At 45.6% G+C, this 21119-nt stretch overlaps 1 protein-coding gene across 1 annotated transcript in view; it reads right to left on the bottom strand.

Annotated features, from left to right (window-relative positions):
- HOMER2 (homer scaffold protein 2) overlaps positions 1–21119 on the bottom strand; it is a 433557-nt gene that overhangs the window by 57595 nt on the left and 354843 nt on the right. The window contains exon 4 of the mRNA XM_063925972.1: positions 18383–18475. Within this exon, the coding sequence (XP_063782042.1) occupies positions 18383–18475 (93 nt within the window). The remainder of the gene's footprint in view (positions 1–18382; positions 18476–21119) is intronic.

The raw sequence follows: 21119 nt of genomic DNA, 5'->3' as shown, positions 1-21119 counted from the left end.
TCAACATGCATTAGGTCGACATGGTCACTAGGTCGACATGGAAAAGGTCGACATAAGTTTTTTTACTTTTTTGGTGTCGTTTTCTTTGTAATGTGACAGGAAACCCCAAATAGTGCACCGTGTCCCCTCGCATGGCTCGCGAGCTTCGGGCAAGGTCGACATGGTCATTAGGTCGAGATGGAAAAAGGACGACATGAGTTTTTCACATTTTTTTTTCCTTCATTTTTTGAACTTTTTCATACTTTACGATCCACGTGGACTACGATTGGGAACGGTAACCTGGGACAAGGTGCACTAATTGGGGTTCCCCGTCACTTTCTGAAGAAAATAACACCAATTTTTTTTTTTAAACTCATGGCGACGTTCCCCCCCATTTCGACCTTGAAAATGACGGCGACGCGCGGCTGTTTATATGGGATCCAAATCCCACGAGAATCCAACAGCGAGATGATGACGTTTTGCCTCGTTCCGGTTTCAGAGTCTGGCGGGAAGTCCCGAGCAGGACTCTGATCCGGGCCAGGATGTTGTGGGGGTGTTGGGGGCGGGTTTGGGTTCGGTTCTCAGGGTAGCGAGCCCACTCATCTCTATATAGAATGCACCTGGTAAATGAAAACTACAAGCTGATTTGTTGCTATGGACAGCTTTCCCACTTGTCCTATTTAGAAGGTTTAATACATCTCCCCCTAAGGACGATACCACGATACCAGCCTTCAGCTATTTACTTCTGATTGACTTTTTAAGAAATATCTGGAAAACAAGCTATTAAATTACCTGTCTAAATGTGGGGCCAGATCTATTAAATAGTGCACAGGTTGTAAAACCCAGGCAGAGTAACTGCTTACTAGGAATAATATAAATACAGCTTCCGATCCTTTATAGTGTACAAACAAATACATAAATCTAGGGATTTGGTTATGCTGGATTAAAAACACAAACAATAAATTCCTCACAGCTGCACAAAATCATACACCAAAAATAAACTAAAACATAAAGGGGCACATGTAACAATTATTCGGCTTTAGACCCGATAACGGGAATTTCTTATCACTGCTATCCGTAGCAATAAGAAATTATATACCACACAAATGTTTTTGTTTTTAAAAAAACAATCACATCCAGGGAAAGTGGCTCTGAACGGAGCCCGTCCCTCTGATGTGTTAGTAGTGATTGTATTCGCAGTTACTCCACTCCTACACAGTGGTGCAAGTAGAAATATTTTCTTATGGGTACGGAGTGATGGAAAATGGGCGTGGTCATGTGTTGTGATGGGGCATGGCCACATGCTGCTAGTGGGAGTGGCTACATGACACTAGCGGCGTGGCCACATGACACAGACCCTTTTTGGGGGGATTCTGGAGGCACGGCTAAAAATATGTAGTAATGCCTCCAGTATAATAGAAAATAAGATTTTACTCACCGGTAAATCTATTTCTCGTAGTCCGTAGTGGATGCTGGGGACTCCGTAAGGACCATGGGGAATAGACGGCTCCGCAGGAGACTGGGCACATCTAAAGAAAGATTTAGGACTATCTGGTGTGCACTGGCTCCTCCCCCTATGACCCTCCTCCAAGCCTCAGTTAGGACACTGTGCCCGGAAGAGCTGACACAATAAGGAAGGATTTTGAATCCCGGGTAAGACTCATACCAGCCACACCATATAACTCGTGATAGGAACCCCGGTTAACAGTATGATAACAATGGAACCTCTGAATAGATGGTTCGCAATAACAACCCGATTTGTATAACAATAACTATTTACAAGTATTGCAGACAATCCGCACTTGGGATGGGCGCCCAGCATCCACTACGGACTACGAGAAATAGATTTACCGGTGAGTAAAATCTTATTTTCTCTGACGTCCTAGTGGATGCTGGGGACTCCGTAAGGACCATGGGGATTATACCAAAGCTCCCAAACGGGCGGGAGAGTGCGGATGACTCTGCAGCACCGAATGAGAGAACTCCAGGTCCTCCTCAGCCAGAGTATCAAATTCATAAAATTTTGCAAACGTGTTTGCCCCTGACCAAGTAGCAGCTCGGCCAAGTCGTAAAGCCGAGACCCCTCGGGCAGCCGCCCAAGATGAGCCCACCTTCCTTGTGGAATGGGCTTTTAGAGATTTAGGCTGCGGTAGTCCCACCGCAGAATGCGCAAACTGAATAGTGCTACAAATCCAGCGCGCTATAGTCTGCTTAGAAGCAGGAGCACCCAGCTTTTCCTGACTCCAGCCGTCCTGGAAATATAATTTTTCAGGGCCCTGACTACGTCCAGTAACTTGGAATCCTCCAGGTCCCTAGTAGCCGCAGGCACCAATAATAGGTTGGTACAAGTGAAAACCTGATACCACCTTCGGGAGAAAGTGAGGACGAGTCCTCAACTCTGCCCTATCCATATGGAAAGTCAGGTAAGGGCTTTTTTATGACAAAGCCGGCAATTCTGACACATGCCTGGCCGAAGCCAGAGCCAACACATGACCACTTTTCATGTGAGATATTTCAATCCACGGTTTTAAGTGGCTCAAACCAATGTGATTCCAGGAACTCCAAAACCACATTGAGATCCCAAGGTGCCACTGGGGCACAAAGAAGGGGCTGAATATGCAGCACTCCCTTACAACGTCTGAACTTCAGGCCGACATCCTTCCTGGCTTTGATCAGGATAAGAATGACTACCTCCGGAATGCCTTTTTCACTCAGGATCCGGTGTTCAACCGCCATGCCGTCAACGTAGCCGCGGTAAGTCTTTGAACAGACAGGGCCCCTGCTGCAGCAGATCCTGTCTGAGTGGCAGAGGCCATGGGTCCTCTGAGATCATCTCTTGAAGTTCCGGTTACCAAGCCCTTCTTGGCCAATCCGAAACAATGAGTATAGTTCTTACTCCTCTTTTTCTTATTATCCTCAGTACCTTGGGTATGAGAGGGAGAGGAGGGAACACATAAACCGACTGGTACACCCGCGGTGTCACTAGAGCGTCCACAGCGATCGCCTGAGGTTCCCCTGACCTGGCGCAATATCTTTTTTATTGAAGCGGGACGCCATCATGTCCACCTGTGGTCTTTCCCAACGGTTTACTAGCATTTGGAAAACTTCTGGGTGAAGTCCCTATTCTCCCGGGTGGAGTCTGCTGCGGAAGTCTGCTTCCCAGTTGTCCACTCCCGGAATGAACACTGCTGCCAGTGCTACCACATGATTTTCCGCCCAACGGGGAATCCTTGTGGCTTCTGCCATTGCCCTCCTGCTTCTTGTGCCGCCCTGCCTGTTTACATGGGCGAGCGCCGTGATGTTGTCTGATTGGAACAGTACGGCTGGTGAAGCAGGAGCCTTGTTTTGCTTAGGGCCTTGTAAATGGCTCTTATCTCCAGAAAATTTATGTTAAGTGAAAACTCCTGTTTGGACCATAGTCCTTGGAATTTTATTCCCTGTGTGACTGCACCCCAGCCCCGAAGGCTGGCATCCGTGGTCACCAGGACCCAGTCCTGTATTCCGAATCTGCAGCCCTCTAGTAGATGAGCCCACTGCAGCCACCACCGCAGCGACACCCTGGTTCTTGCCGACCGGGTTATCCGCTGCTGTATCTGGAGATGGGACCCGGACCATTTGTCCAACAGGTCCCACTGGAAAATCCTTGCGTGGGACTTTCCTAATGGAATTGCTTCGTACGAAGCTACCATTTTTTCCCAGGACTCGTGTGCATTGATGTACCGACACCTGTCCCGGTCTTAGGAGGTTTCTGACTAGAGATGACAACTCCTCGGCTTTTTCCATTGGAAGAAACACTTTTTTCTGGTCTGTTTCCAGAATCATTCCCAGGAACAGAAGACGTGTCGTCGGGACCAGCTGTGACTTTGGAATTGAGAATCCAGTCCTGCTGTTGCAGCACTTCCCAAGAAAGTGCTACCCCCTTACCAACTGTTCCTTGGACCTCGCCTTTATCAGGAGATCGTCCAAGTACGGGATAATTAAAACTCCCTTTTTGCGAAGGAGTATCATCATTTTGGTCATTACCCTGGTAAAGACCCTCGGTGCCGTGGATAATCCAAACGGCAGCGTCTGGAACTGATAGAGACAGTCCTGTACCACAACCTTGAGGTACTCCTGGTGAGGAGGGTAAATGGGGACATGCAGGTAAGTATCCTTGATGTCCAGAGAGACCCTGTAATCCCCCTCGTCCAGGTTCGCAATAATCGCCCTGAGCGATTCCATCTTGCACTTGAATCTTTTGTTATATGTGTTCAAGGATTTTTTATATTTAATATGGGTCTCACCGAACCGTCCGGTTTCGGTACCACAAACATTGTGGAAAAGTAACCCTTTTCCTGTTGAAGGAGGGGTACCTTGATAATCACTTGCTGTGAATACAGTTTTTTGGATTGCCACCAACACTACCTCCCTGGCAGAGGGAGTTGCCGGTAAGGCAGATTTTAGGAAACGGCGGGGGGGGAGACGTCTCGAATTCCAGCCTGTACCTCTGAGATACTGTTTGAAGAACCCAGGGATCCACCTGTGAGAGAGCCCACTGTGCGCTGAAATTTCTGAGACGGGCCCCCCACCGTACCCGGGTCCGTCTGAGCAGCCCCAGCGTCATGCTGTCGACTTACCGGACGCAGGGGAGGACTTCTGCTCCCGGGAACTAGCTGTGTGCTGCAGCTTTTTCCCTCTACCTTTTCCTCTTGGCAGAAAAGATGAGCCTCTAGCTCTCTACTTTTCTGGGGCCGAAGGGACTGTACCTGATAATACAGTGCTTACTTTTGCTGTGGGGTAGCTTGTGGCAAAAGTTTTGATTTCCCAGCCGTAGCTGTGGACACGAGGTCTGAAAGACCATCCCCAAACAGTTCCACCCCCTTCTAGGGCAAACTTCCATGTGCCGTTTTAAATCGGCATCGCCCGACCATTGCCGAGTCCATAACCCCCGTCTGGCGGCAATGGTTTTACATAGCGCTTATTAGTGATGCCAGTCGGCAAATATCCCTATGTGCATCACGCATGTATAAGACAGCGTCTTTTATATGCTCTATTTTCAGCAAAATATTGTCCCTATCTATAGTATAAATATTATCCGACAGGGAATCTGACCACGCAGCTGCCGCACTGCACATCCATGCCGAGGCAATAGCAGGTCTCAATATAATGCCCGTGTGTGTGTATATAGCTTTAAGGGTAGTTTTCTGCTTTCTATCAGCAGGTCCTTCAGGGCAGCCGTATCCGTGATGTTAGTGCCACCTTTTTTAATAAGCGTGTAACCGCTTTATCTACCCTAGGGGTTATTTCCCAACGTGACCTATCCTCTGGCGGAAAAGGGTACGCTGCTTTAGAAATTATCAATTTCTTATCGGGGGAAGTCCACGCTTCCTCACACACCTCATATCAATTTCTCAGATGCAGGAAAACTACTGGTAGTTTTCTGTCACCAACATAATACCCTTTTTTGTGGTATCTGGGGTATTATCAGAAATGTGTAATACATTTTTCATTGCCTCAATCATGTAACGGGTGGCCCTATTGGAAGGTACACTAGTCTCATCGTCGACACTGGAGTCGGTATCCGTGTCAACATCTGTGTCAGCCATCTGAGGTAGCGGGCGTTTTAGAGCCCCTGATGACATGTGAGACGCTTGGACAGGCACAAGCTGAGCAGCCGGCTGTCCTATGTCGTCAAACCTTTTATGTAAGGAGTTGACACTGTCACGTAATTCCTTCCATAAGTACATCCACACCGGTGTCGACCCCGCAGGGGGGTGACATCCCATTCATAGGCATTTGCTCCGCCTCCACATCATTATCCTCATCATACATGTCGACACAGCAGTACCGACACACAGCACACACACAGGGAATGCTCTGACAGAGGACAGGACCCGACAAAGCCCTTTGGGAAGACAGAGGGAGAGTATGCCAGCACACACCAGAGCGCTATATATCACAGGGATATCACCTATAGAGTGTTTTCCCTTATAGCTGCATAATATATATATATACTGCGCCTAATTTGTGCCCCCCCTCTCTCTTTAACCCTTTTCTGTAGTGCAGGACTGCAGGGGAGAGCCAGGGAGCGATCCCTCCAGCAGAGCTGTGAGGGAAAATGGCGCCAGTGTGCTGAGGGAGATGGCTCCGCCCCTTTTTCGGCGGGCTTTCTCCCGCTATTTTATCGTTTCTGGCAGGGGTTAATATACACCTATATAGCCTCTGGGGCTATATATGGTGTTAGTTTTGCCAGCCAAGGTGTTATTATTGCTGCTCAGGGCGCCCCCCCCAGCGCCCTGCACCCATCAGTGACCGCAGTGTGTGGTGTGCATGAGGAGCAATGGCGCACAGCTGCAGTGCTGTGCGCTACCTTGGAGAAGACAGAAGTCTTCAGCCGCCGATTTTCTAGACCACCTTCTTGTTTCTGGCTCTGTAAGGGGGACGGCGGCGCGGCTCCGGGAACGGACGACGAGGTCGGGTCCTGTGTTCGATCCCTCTGGAGCTAATGGTGTCCAGTAGCCTAAGAAGCCCAAGCTACCACCACTTAGGTAGGTTCGCTTCTTCTCCCCTTAGTCCCTCGTTGCAGTGAGCCTGTTGCCAGCAGGTCTCACTGAAAATAAAAAACCTAAACTATACTTTCTTCTAGGAGCTCAGGAGAGCCCCTAGTGTGCATCCAGCTCAGCCGGGCACAGAAATCTAACTGAGGCTTGGAGGAGGGTCATAGGGGGAGGAGCCAGTGCACACCAGATAGTCCTAAAGCTTTCTTTAGATGTGCCCAGTCTCCTGCGGAGCCGTCTATTCCCCATGGTCCTTACGGAGTCCCCAGCATCCACTAGGACGTCAGAGAAATATATAGTGATGCTTCCAGTATAATAGAAATATATAGTAATGCCCCCAATGTAATAACAATATATAGTAATGCCTCCATTATAACAGGAAAATACAGCTACTGTTGCACTCCCAGTAACTCTGACAAAGTGGGAGGAGCAGTCATGCTGCCAAGCACCACGGTCTTGTTGCTTTGTGGCACATTATAATTGTGACAATGGCAAAGTGTGTGGCAGGTGGTACTGCGTACCTGCTGCCAAATTCTTAAGGGTACTCCGTACCCGAGCGTACCCGCATACTTGCACCACTGCTCCTACATTAAGACACCCGGCTCGCTGAGCATGCCCAGCTGCTGACCACGCATGTGTGGCAGCAAATGATGGGTAGGGTAATTCTTACAAAATGTTGCCCATCGGCTACAGCATCACTGACAGCTTCATAGCCCCATAGAATATGGGGGCTGGGGCTGCCTTCTGTAGTGGAGGGATTGTGGCAGGTATTGGAGATATCTGCTGTGGTCCCTCCTTCAGGGGCGGATTAGGATCGAACACCAGCCCGGGAAATTTATGGAAGCAGCCCAAATGGGGGAGGGGTCTGTTGAGGGGGAGGGGCCTGTCAAGAGGGCGGGGTCACTCCTCAGAGGTCCTGATTCTGAGATAGACACAGTTGGGGCCTCCTTTGCTTTACGTTATGCTAATGTTTACCTGCGACATTATGCGTGTACCGCTACAATGCCCTTCCCTGATGTACATCTGTACGTCTGAATATACAAGGACTGATATGCCCACTTTCAGTGTCTACTGACACTGCTATCATGCCTTTAATCTACTTCTGATTTTACTGATTTTTCATTCAACAAACCCCATTTTTTAACCTTATATGTTTCAAAGTACAGGGAGGGGAGCACACACTACATACAGCACAGTACAGGGAGGGGAGCACACACTACATACAGCACAGCACAGGGAGGGAGCACACACTACATACAGCACAGTACAGGGAGGGGAGCACACACTACATACAGCACAGTACAGGGAGGGGAGCACACACTACACACAGCACAGTACAGGCAGGGAACACACACTACATACAGTACAGGGAGGAAGCACACACTACATACAGCACAGTACAGGGAGGGAGCACAGACTACATACAGCACAGTGCAGGGAGGGAGCACACACTACATACAGCACAGTACAGGGAGGGAGCACACACTACATACAGCAAAGTACAGGGAGGGAGCACACACTACATACAGCACAGTATAGGGAGGGAGCACAGACTACATACAGCACAGTACAGGGAGGGAGCACACACTACATACAGCACTGTACAGGGAGGGAGCACACACTACATACAGCACAGTACAGGGATGGAACACACACTACATACAGCACAGTACAGGGAGGGGGAGCACACACTACATACAGCACAGTACAGGGAGGGAGAGCACACACTACATACAGCACAGTACAGGGAGGGAGAGCACACACTACATACAGCACAGTACAGGAAGGGAGCACACACTACATACAGCACAGTACAGGGAGGGAGCACACACTACATACAGCACAGTACAGGGAGGGGAGCACACACTACATACAGCACAGTACAGGGAGGGAGCACACACTACATACAGCACAGTGCAGGGAGGGAGCACACACTACATACAGCACAGTGCAGGGAGGGAGCACACACTACATACAGCACAGTACAGGGAGAGATCACCACAGGTGTAGCAAGGTGTCATGGTGCCTGGAGTAAGGTATGTTTCTGCGCCCCCCCCCCCTGTACTGAATTAGGGGCGTGGTCACCTGGGTCGCTACTAGACCTTGTGGCACCCAGGGCGAAAGTTTCCTTTGCCCCCTGTAGCTGTGCTCCCTGTAGATTTTCCCCTAGTAGTTGTGCCCCCTGCAGCTGTGCCCAGAGTAATTGTGCCCCCTGGTAGCGCCGCTTACACACACTAAAGAAAAACAACAAAAAAACAAATACTCACCTGCCCCGCTCCTGCTTGCCGTTGCTGCTGGGCCGTCTCCGAAGTCTGCTGCGTCTCCACCCGTCTGGCCAGATGCCCGTGCATCACGGAACGCGAAGGGGTGGAGGGAGGGAGGTAGAGAGCTGACGCTGCTCAGGCTCGCAGCTGTCAGTGACTGACAGCTGCGAGCTCCGTGCGGCTAGGCGGAGGTTCCGGCGGAGTCGAGCTGTGGCACCCTGTACTGTCTTGGGCGCCTGGAACATGAGCTCCACCGGAACCGCTCTCCCTACGCCCCTGGGGAGCACAGTACAGGGAGGGAGCACACACTACATACAGCACAGTACAGGGAGGGAGCACATACAAGTAGTGAAACACAGACACAGGGGACCAGCGCAGCGGAATCTGTCCTAGTGGCCAATCTGACCCTGATTACATACATAGCCACCATATTACATACATAGCCACCACATTATTATATGAATAGCACCGCATTACATGTATAGCACCACATTACACGTATAGCACTGCATTACACAAATAGCACCACATAACCAGATATACAACTGTTCGAAAGAATCAACTCTTGTTCTATTTTGAACATGTAAATATTAGCAAACGACGGAGCTACGCAAGAACCCATTGCGCAGCCCCGTCGTTGGCGGTACCATTTACCATTGAAAAGAAAATAATTAAGTTTCAAAGTAATGTTAAGTAGTTCTAAAAAGAATTCAAGATCTGGCCCCTGGTAAGCAGCGTTGTTTGTGAGGAATAAGAGTTGATTCTTTCGAACAGTTGTATATCTGGTGATCTACTCTGGATCACCAGGTATATAGATGATTTGCTGCTGATTTGGACCGGTTCCGCACAGCAGCTAGAGACACAGTTACAAAAGATCAATACCCTTGACCCAACCATCAAATTTACATGGGACATCAGTGATACACAGGTACATTACTTAGATGTCAATATCTCTTTGGAACAAGGTTTCTTACCTCTACAAAAAGGCTACTGATAGAAACACTTATCTACATGCACGAAGTCAGCATCCTCCGGCATGTATTAGAGGTTTACCTTACTCGCAATTTCTTTGTGTCTGCAGAATTTCTGACACATATGAAAAAACTGTCACAGATATTGACTCCATGATTGTACAATTTTTGCAACGGGGTTACAATTATAAAGATCTCCAAAATGCCAAGAAGAGAGCATTAGCCATTACATAGTAACATAGTATCTGAGGTTGAAAAAAGACAATTGTCCATCGAGTTCAACCTATTTGTGGTCTCCTATGCATGATGATTTGACTAAAATTTCTGACTGATGCTGCTGTCAGCCGTTACATTTTATCCCTATTTATAGTAACTATAATGCATGACTATGCACCATACCCCTGGATATCCTTATCCATTAGGAATTTATCTAACCCATTCTTAAAGGTGTTGACAGATTCCGCCATTACAACTCCCTCGGGCAGAGAATTCCAAACACGTATTGTCCTTACCGTGAAAAAGCCTTTACGCCGTATTGTGCGGAATCTCCTCTCCTCTAACCTGAGCGAGTGTCCACGAGTCCTCTGTGTTGATCTAACCAAAAACAGGTCCCGCGCAAGCTCTGTGTATTGTCCCCTTATATATTTGTAGATGTTGATCATATCCCCTCTTAGTCTCCGCTTTTCCAATGTAAACATGCCTAGTCTTTCAAGCCTTTCCTTGTATTCCATCGTCTCCATGCCCTTAATTAGTTTGGTCGCCCTCCTCTGTACCTTTTCAAGCTCCAGGATATCCTTTTTGTAGTACGGTGCCCAGAATTGTACACAGTATTCAAGGTGTGGCCTCACTAGTGATTTATATAAGTATAATACTCTCGTCCCTAGCATCAATACCCCGTTTTATGCATGCTAATATCTTATTAGCCTTCTTTGCTGCAGTCCTACTTTGGGTACTACTGCTTAGCTTGCTATCTATGAGGACACCTAAGTCCTTTTCCAGTACAGAATCCCCTAATTTTACACCATTTAGTAGGTAGGTGTAATTTTTGTTCTTGTTACCACAGTGCATTACCTTACACTTGTCTGTGTTGAAGCGCATTGTCCATTCCTAGAGCCCAGTTACTTGCACCAGCAGTCTCCAAATCCGCACTTCACAACAAACAAGTGTTTGTGCAAAAATATCATCCGTTCAGCACCACCATTATTAAAACTGCCAAAGAGCTTTGGCCAGTTGTAGCCCTTGATCCTGACCTCAAATTTGCTAAAAAAAACAAAAATTCCCAGTTTTACCAGAAATAAGAATCTTAAGGATTTACTTGTTAAAAATGACATTTCTGGTTGTTCTCCCACTGGGCAAACACATTTCCTTACCCGTAAGCCGGGTTGTTACAAATGTACTGGCTGCATAACCTGCAGCTACATGGAAACTGGAAGAGATTTTTGTCATCCGCATACTGGTATTCGTATACCCATCAAACATGTTTTGACCTGCAGTACTAGATTTGTCATCTACTATATCAGATGCCCCTGTGGTCTGTTCTATGTAGGTAAGACCACCTGCATGTTTAAGGAAAGGATGGCCACACACAGAATGGCCATAAGACAAGCGCTCGAAGGAGGTAATCAGGACCAGCCAGTAGCAAGACATTTTAAGACCTTCCAGCATAATTTATCTACACTCAAATACAAAATCATCGACCATGTTCCCACCAGCATTAGGGGGGGAGATAGAGGCAAACAACTGTTACGTTTGGAGACACGCTGGATCCACAAGTTAAATACAGTGTCTCCAGCGGGATTAAATGAACATATATCTTGGAACTGCTATTTATGATGTCCTTTATACCCATCAGATCATTAAGACATTCCTTTATCCTTTTGGTCTGAGTACAGTATATTATGGACCGTGTGCATTGGACTGAGGTGCAGAATGGCGCTGCCTATACCCGAGACGCCACTTGCAGCGTCTATTTGATTTGACATATCATCAGAACGGCATGTGAACATTTTTATTGCATCAGCTAAGCTGTTCATTATTTGATAACTCAGCATTTGCTATCTCCATTATTTGCTACATTGTTTATTATGAGGTTCACCATGCTTTGTGGTTTAGTTCGTATGCCTCATGAGCGCTTCTTATTTTTGCATAGTGTGCAGGGTAACCAGCCTTATATATTATGACTGTTTTTTTCATTCATTGGTATAAGTGTTCACACAGATATTACACCGGACTGTTGTAATTTGTTCCTCTCATGTTGGATTGGTTATTGCATTTCTTCTGGTGACTGGTTTTAGTCTGGGTTTATTTTTTTTCACTTTGTATGCACAGGTCGCTAGGCAACGGCTGACGGGCAAGTGGTGTGGACTCTGCACCCGTCGCATTGTATGTGACGTCATCCACCGCCGGCCGCGGCTCTGGGACAACGAGTTAACACTGTGGGTGTCATCTTCTATAAAGGTATGTGATTTACTTTGGTGTGTATCCTGACGAAAGTTTTTGTAATAAAACTGAAACGTTGATCGATATAGGCGTGAGTGCCTTTACTTCTTACTACATGTACCAAGTCCTTTGAGTGCCGCCAGCATCTTCCAAATATATATATATATATATATGAAATAATATCAGGCGGCACTCACAGCATTGTAGATACTGGTAAATAAACGGTCAGACTCCGTATGAGTGTGTCAACGTTTCAATTTCATTAAAAATTGTCGTCAGGATACAAACAATACAATAAAGTTCTCACCTTATATCCCCACCGCTGTGTGTGCGTCTCCCGCCCGCTGCGGCGCCAGTCCAGGACGCCGGAGCTAGGCGCTGTCGGATGACGTCAAAACTGAGCGCCCTCACAGCCGCTCTGAAACCCATCACCATAGAGACTGTAAACAAATCCCCGTGCTGCAGTGAATTACAGAGAAAGAAGCCAATAATCTCCATCCTGAATATATGTATATCGGCTAAGTCGCTAATCATATGTGATACTCAATGATTATTATGCTGAACTATGCATATAACACAATATTGTTGAGCTCAGTTAACGATAATCCAGTTAGATGGTACAATGTATAGCAAATCAATTGACAGAGCCTCTATGAGTCTAACCAATAAACAGATGATTACATAGCTTGAGTAACAGTAAACAATAAGCACTCCCACTGTTATTTAAAAACATGATAAAGGAAGTTTTTCATTTAATCCACGTGGAGACAACACATCAAGTTTAAAAATCCACCTGGCCTCGCACCTCAGTAGAGCTGCGGCTCTGGGACAACGAGTTAACACTGTGGGTGTCATCTTCTATAAAGGTATGTGATTTACTTTGGTGTGTATCCTGACGAAAGGTTTTGTAATAAAACTGAAACGTTGATCGATATAGGCGTGAGTGCCTTTACTTCTTACTACATGTACCAAGTCCTTTGAGTGCCGCCAGCATCTTCCAAATATATATATATATATATATATATATATATATAGCAGTACGGTACAGTAGGCCATTGCTATTGATATATTACTACCATATAATTCCACACATTAAAAGAAGGAGAACAAAGATGTGGAGGGAGGCTGGCCACTTGGGTCGCTTAGCTTAGCCATCCAGCGACCTTGGTGCACCTCTTTTTTGCTTTGCATCATGTGCTGTTTGGGGACAATTTTTTTTAAGTGCCAACCTGTCTGACACTGCAGTGCCACTCCTAGATGGGCCAGGTGTTTGTGCCGGATACTTGGGTCGTTTATCTTAGCCATCCAGCGACCTTGGTGCATCTCTTTTTTTCTTTGCATCATGTGCTGTTTGGAGACTATTTTTTTAAGTGCCATCCTGTCTGACACTGCAGTGCCACTCCTAGATGGGCCAGGTGTTTGTGCCGGCCACTTGGGTTGCTTAGCTTAGTTATCCAGCGACCTTGGTGCACCTCTTTTTTTCTTTGCATCATGTGCTGTTTGGGGACAATTTTTTTAAGTGCCATCCTGTCTGACACTGCAGTGCCACTCCTAGATGGGCCAGGTGTTTGTGCCGGCCACTTGGGTTGCTTAGCTTAGTTATCCAGCGACCTCTGTGAAAATTTTAGGACTAAAAATAATATTGTGAGGTGTGAGGTGTTCAGAATAGACTGGAAATGAGTGGAAATTATGGTTATTGAGGTTAATAATACTATGGGCTCAAAATGACCCCCAAATTCTATGATTTGAGCTCTTTTTGAGGGGTTTTTGGAAAAAAAACAACACCCAAATCCAAAACACACCCGAATCAGACAAAAAATTTTCAGGGAGGTTTTGCCAAAATGCGTCCGAATCCAAAACCAAAACCCGAAAAATTTCCGGTGGACATCTCTAAAAATGCTCTGCTTAATACGAGCTGTTACTCATGGGCCAGTGCTTTGTACTTGCCCACCCCTGGCTGTGACATTCAGTGCCATAGCATCATAGTTTTAGAATTATTAGGGCGGGATTCAATTCTTTTCACCCCTTTCCACACTCGTTCTGTTTCTGCCCTCAGGGATGTTGTATCATTATTTCAGCTCGCTACCCCCGGAGTAGCGAGGCACCCAACCCTTTACACAGCTAAACCTGATTACAATGGGCGCAATATGCGCGATAACGGAGATCATTTTAGAAAGGAAATTGGGCGTGATATATAATTTGAATCTCACCCTTAATGTTCAAATTAATGTTGAACATACACCATTAATACTGTGCAGCCATCTAATTTTATTGCATTGCAGCATAATAATCAGTATATATTTTGATTTTTATTTGACTACATATATGTTAAAAAAAGAAAAAAAAACCAACCTTAGAGACTTTAACAGAACAAATTTGTTTTACTGGCATTTATCTTACAGTTTACAGAAATGTTTTGAAGTTTGTAAACAGGATGCAATTCCTAGGAGCACTGGGAAATCAGATTTGTTACTTTCTTGTTTGGAAACTCAAATGAATATTGTTCCATCACATCTAGCCCACAGGCGATTTATCACTATAAAAGGACTGAAGGAACTTGTGACAACTATAACAGTACAATGCAATGTAGGATGTTTTTCTATAAACAACATTAGAGGAACGCTACATTCATAGACAATACTCCTAACAAAGAACTCATTTCAGTAATCCACAAGCGCTCACAAAGTATTATACTCGGATATAGATAAGTGTGCTGCTAATTACATGAAAGTAACGCGTTTGCTACAGGCTAAAAACATTTAAGTGGAACAGCAGGAGCACTGCATTCATCCTGTGGTGCATATTGAATATAAATCTGTAGAAATGCATGAAAAGGCAATCACAGAAAAACAAACACTTTTCTTCTGCATGAAGATTTAACCGGAGAAACCGCCATGGCAAACCGAAAAGGATACTTGTTTGGCATATTTACAGAGAAACCACCCGCCTTCTCCTGTATTAAAATAGATATTGCTATTTGCTAGCATCACAAACCATTGAGGAACTGCATTTAGTTGACAGGCCGGACGTTATTTCTATAAAAGGTGACAGAAGCCTGGGCAGGGGAACTGAAAGATTGGAATAATACTTTGGGTCTCAAGACTCTCTAAAGATAGATGGTGGGATGAAAGAGCCCAAGTTAATCATTGCCCCTTTAAAAAAAACGTCCGAGTTCGGCCGGCATCCCACACATCGGGTGAACTCGGACTCTATTACATGCTGCCCAGAGTCTTTCCTTTGGAGGACCCCTTGAATTGTGTTAAGATAATCATGATGGGATGCAGTTAAAATGCTGGCTGTCAGGCAGAATCCCAACAGCTGGTTAAATACCGACAGACAAAATCTCGACCACCACCCAGTATACCCACTTGGTTCGTGGGTCCATCCCACCAACCGAGTGGGAACAGAACTGGGCCCGAAGAATGGCGAGCGAACTGGCTGCCGGGATTACGGCAGACAGGATGCCACTGTCGGTATACTGACAGTCGATCCTGTAGATCATACCGAACCTAGCTTGATTTTGTGTGCACATTGGTACTAGGCTAATTCACTTAATGGAGCCAAATGTATTATTTACTGTTGGGTTGTATAATATGCGGCAGTGCACGAAACAAGGGGGATCCAAATCCAGCCGCAATGATCATTTTGCTATTTACTCTTTTGTGGGATGGATTCATATCGAAGCCTCTATCCCAGCAAGAAAAGACTGATAAATAGCTCCAAAAATCCATTCCTTATTGCCGCAATATACGATATAATAAAAGACTAAATGCTGCTCCTCACCTCTATGGGGAGGGAATTCAAGTGTTTTGCACACCAGCGGCCACTAAATGGTGCCTGGTGGAACAGTTCAAGTGTTGCTCTGTTCAGCCACATACAGCTGCCGGCGCTGAGATTACTGTTACAGATGGAGCCACGCTAATCGTGGCTCAGTCTGCGACTCAGTGCGCCCGACGAGGCGCACTACTGGGAACAAATGGGACGCGCCTCATTCAAAGTAAATGGGAGCATCTCTTTACGCTCGCCGGCGAGGCCAGGCGCGCCCCTGTCTTCGATGCAGCCACGCACTCCATCTGTACGTTGTTCCATCATTTTAAAGGGCTGGTAACTAGTGGGATTATATTTATGTGCTCCCCAATGCCATTAAGGAGAAACAGGCACCTTATTTACATAGTCTCACTTCTACAAAAAAAAGCAAAACATGTTTTCATGGGGTAGTTATTTGGAGGTGTGCATATTACAGGTTTGTTATGTTCATTATTATCATATAAACTGCCTATTTGCGTAACCATTTAGTTGGTTGCAAGGACCAATTAAAAGGTGGAAAAAACGGTTGATATAATTTATGGCTTTACGTTACAAAACCTGCAATTTTAATGAGACAGTGTAGACTTTTTATATCCACTATACATACAAACAATGACACATAAAATGCATTTTGCCTAACCAATTTATAAGTGCCAACAGGTGCTAGGAAGGGAGGTGTTGTCTAGAAAAGAACACACACACAAATCTCACAGGACCCTGCTACACACCAGTAAGAATGCCACCATTCTATTTGTACATATTATATCCAATGCAGACATTTTAGTTATGATAAGCAATGAAGATGCCCTAAAGAACAACCTGAATGTACAGCAGCACCTGTGTGGTTTACAACGGGATCACTGGTCTTCAAACAGAGCTCTGTGGTGCACCCGATGCTGCAGAGTTACTTGTCTCTGTTTCTGGAGCTCTGCTAACACCTGCAATAGGGGACAGGACAGATCCCACCTGGTATCAGTCAGCCTACATTGCAGGAAGCAACGGTGCACTCGCTGCTGCTGATGGGATCCATCGGTGAACGTTGTTTCTGCATGCTGCAGGTGGCTGAATCTCGTGAGTCTGACCCTGACCCACCAGCCGTTGTCACACAGCATAGCTGGAGCCCTGTCAATCCACTGCTGGCTCTGGTCCCTGTAGACCGGCTAAGATCGCTATCTACATAATTTTGTAAGTTGTTATATACATACACATCCACACACCATATTTGTTTCTCCCCCCCCCCTTTTTTTTTTTTTAAAGTGGGGGTACACCAAATTCCATTTTGCCTCCGGGCGACTGGGATGAACTTACTCCCCTGGATACAATACGGAGTTGGCAGCAACAGTGGCCATAGCAGGCAGAGGTAACAGGTGTACTGGGATCCCTCTACCACAATGGTTCTCAAACTCAGTCCTCAGGACCCCAAACAGTTCACATTTTCCAGGTTACCCAGCAGGTGCACTGTGTCTTAGCAACGGTCACATTTGAAAAAATCCACAGGTGACGAGGTGACCTGGAAAGCATGAACTGTGTGGGACCCTGAGAACAAAGTTTGAGAACCTGTGCCTACAATGTAAATAAAGAGCCACAGGCTGACATTCAATATAAACTTTGGTTCTTACTCATACAGGCTACTGTATTTATAATCAATTAACAATAAAACATGGCTAGCCACTGTGTTAAATATAAAACCGTTCAATGATTAGATCTTTCAGTTGGAGAACATCCTACTGCATGGGACTATGAGATGGCAGCAGACTCATCCGGTAATAAGACATTTTGGGGCAGATGTATTAAGCCTGGAGAAGAGATAAAGTGGAAGGTGATAACACACCAGCTAATTAGCTCCTCACTGTCAAGTTACAGGCTGGGTTTGAAAAATGACAGTTAGGAGCTGATTGGCTGGTGCATTATCACCTTCCACTATCACTTCTCCAGGCTTAATACATCTGCCCCTTTGACGCGTGCATGCATCTATACATGGCATACATTATCAGTGTTGGAAAGCTAATGCTGGAGAGGTCAGACATTAAGAGACCTGATTCTACGCACAGACACATGTACAGGGTTTTATATATACACACTATTTTTGCCCTGGGGTTAAGCAGTAACAACAGCAATTAGTCACGGTCTGGAGGTTTTATTGAAAATCTATGGAAATGCTTGAAGTGACTGGCACCGTCTCCTGCTTTTCTGCAACATGTAATAGCTTTACATGCAATCTACAGTCATATGCATTTTATTTTAAATACATGTGCATATGAACTATACGACACCATTATGCCTCTATTTCCAAAGTCTTATGAAAGGAATGTTTTATAAAACACAATAGTTATTGACAATGAAATTTACAGGCTGGTATGATATGAACAAAAGCAGAAGCACTCACTTGGGAATGGTTACTGGAAGTCTCCATTTTTTCTTGCGATCGGTCTCTGGCTAATTTTGCAGCTTCTTTAACTTCCTGGAACTTGTCTGCAAACTGCAAATGAAAAACAGTATTTACAGTTCAGACTGTATCCTGCAATGTTTCTCATTCAGTATGATGGCTACTCTCATGTACTGCCAAGTAAAGTGATGTATAAAAGGGTACATAACATACACAGCCATAGACAGATGAACACAGGAGATACACAGCACACATATTAAGGTTGGATGCCTTCTTCCTTTTCCTGCACGTCACTGAATTGTGGTGGACCACAATGTTGATACAGTACGTTTGTAAACCTTTATGTGATATATTAGCACAACAGATTAAGGTATATTACAGTGCGGTACCTATCCAGTGGACCATTTCTTTTTGACAAACTTTCTTTTTTCTTTTTTTTTTTATTATTTGTTCAATGCATCCACTAAAAATGGGTGGTATTCAGTATGCCGGCTGTTGGGATCCCGGCGCCGAGTATACCAGTGCCGGAATCCTGACATCCGGCATACCGACAACCCTCTGTGGAGGTAGAATAAATAGTGTGGCGCGCGTAGTGCGCCACCGTGCCCGCAGCGAGCCAGCAAGGGGCTTATTTGCGCTCACCTGGCTGCCGGCATGCGGGGATCACGGCTCCGGTATGCTGGCCGCCGGGATCCCGGTCGCCGGCATAACATGCTACACCCCTAAAAATATACCCCTGATAAAGACGTGCTAAGAGACAAAATGTGTTGGGTTTATAAACTGAGCCTCACAACTCACAATACAAGGGGTTTGGAAACCTGTAAATTCCCTTGCATGTGGACTCTAACGGCAGATTAGAATATTGTGTAAGCAAAGTTTTTATGTATATCCTGTGAGAATATTGGTTTGAATAAAAATGTTCTATATCATTCTATGAACTTTGGCTATTGACCTTGTTTTTTTGTTGATTCATACTGGTGTGAGGGTGTACTTGTACGGCCCTAAAGAACTCACAGACAAGCTCATACATTTAATGGGACAGTGGTAAGACATCTCATTTAATCGGATTTCAAACAAAGAAATTCAACTCTTGGGTCAGAACTTTCAAGTTTGGAATTCAAAGCCTCAGAAAGATAGTGGCATTTAACCTGCTTTATTGTATTTTTATTGACAATTGCTAGAGAATTACATCAATTTTAAAAGTCAAGCGCCCTCCCAGTTTTATTTAAGGTATGTGTTTGGGGTCTTGCTTACAGAAGACTTACTGAGATGTGCTGCTTTCATTCTTAGATTGATTTATGCACAGAAGGGTATTTTTAGTATATATATGTATGTGTGGGTGTATATATATATATACACACACACACACACACACACACACACACACACATTATATGGAAGTATTCAGATGCCTGACCATTACACTAACAGGGACTGGAATGACATTGTATTCAACTACATATACTTTAATATGGAGTTGGTCCCCCTTTTGCAGCTATAAAAGCTTCCACTGTTCTTGGAAGCCTTTCCACAAGAGTGTTTCTGTAAAGCATTTATGAGGTCAGGCACTGATATTGGACGAGAAGGCCTGGCTCGCAATCTCCGTTCCAGTTCATTCCAAAAGGTGCCCATTAGAGTTGAGGTCAGGGCTTCCACATCAAACCATGCCTGTATAGTCCTTGCTTTGTGCACAGGGGCACAGTCATGTTGGAATAGAAAAACAGCATTCCCCAAACTGTTGCCACAAGATGGAAGCATAGCATAGCCCAAAATGTCTTGGTATGCTGAAGCATTAAGATTTCCCTTCACTGGAGATTAGGGGCCTAGCCCAAACCCTGAAAAAATAAGAATTTACTTACCGATCATTCTATTTCTCGTAGTCCGTAGTGGATGCTGGGAACTCCGTAAGGACCATGGGGAATAGCGGCTCCGCAGGAGACTGGGCACAAAAGTAAAGCTTTAGGACTACCTGGTGTGCACTGGCTCCTCCCCCTATGACCCTCCTCCAAGCCTCAGTTAGGATACTGTGCCCGGACGAGCGTACACAATAAGGAAGGATTTTGAATCCCGGGTAAGACTCATACCAGCCACACCGTATAACTTGTGATCTAAACCCAGTTAACAGTATGATAACAGAGGAGCCTCTAGAAAAGATGGCTCACTACAACAATAACCCGATTTAGTTAACAATAACTATGTACAAGTATTGCAGACAATCCGCACTTGGGATGGGCGCCCAGCATCCACTACGGACTACGAGAAATAGAATTATCGGTAAGTAAATTCTTATTTTCTCTGACGTCCTAGTGGATGCTGGGAACTCCGTAAGGACCATGGGGATTATACCAAAGCTCCCAAACGGGCGGGAGAGTGCGGATGACTCTGCAGCACCGAATGAGAGAACTCCAGGTCCTCCTCAGCCAGGGTATCAAATTTGTAGAATTTAGCAAAACGTGTTTGCCCCTGACCAAGTAGCTGCTCGGCAAAGTTGTAAAGCCGAGACCCCTCGGGCAGCCGCCCAAGATGAGCCCACTTTCCGTGTGGAATGGGCTTTTACAGATTTTGGCTGTGGCAGGCCTGCCACAGAATGTGCAAGCTGAATTGTACTACAAATCCAACGAGCAATAGTCTGCTTAGAAGCATACAGGACAAACAGCGAGTCAGATTTTCTGACTCCAGCCGTCCTGGAAACATATATTTTCAGGGCCCTGACAACGTCTAGCAACTTGGAGTCCTC

Source organism: Pseudophryne corroboree, chromosome 6 (genome assembly GCF_028390025.1).
Source record: "Pseudophryne corroboree isolate aPseCor3 chromosome 6, aPseCor3.hap2, whole genome shotgun sequence".
Taxonomy (NCBI): Eukaryota; Metazoa; Chordata; class Amphibia; order Anura; family Myobatrachidae; genus Pseudophryne; species Pseudophryne corroboree.
Note: the sequence above shows the minus strand (reverse complement) of the source record. Positions and strands in the feature narration are given on the sequence as shown.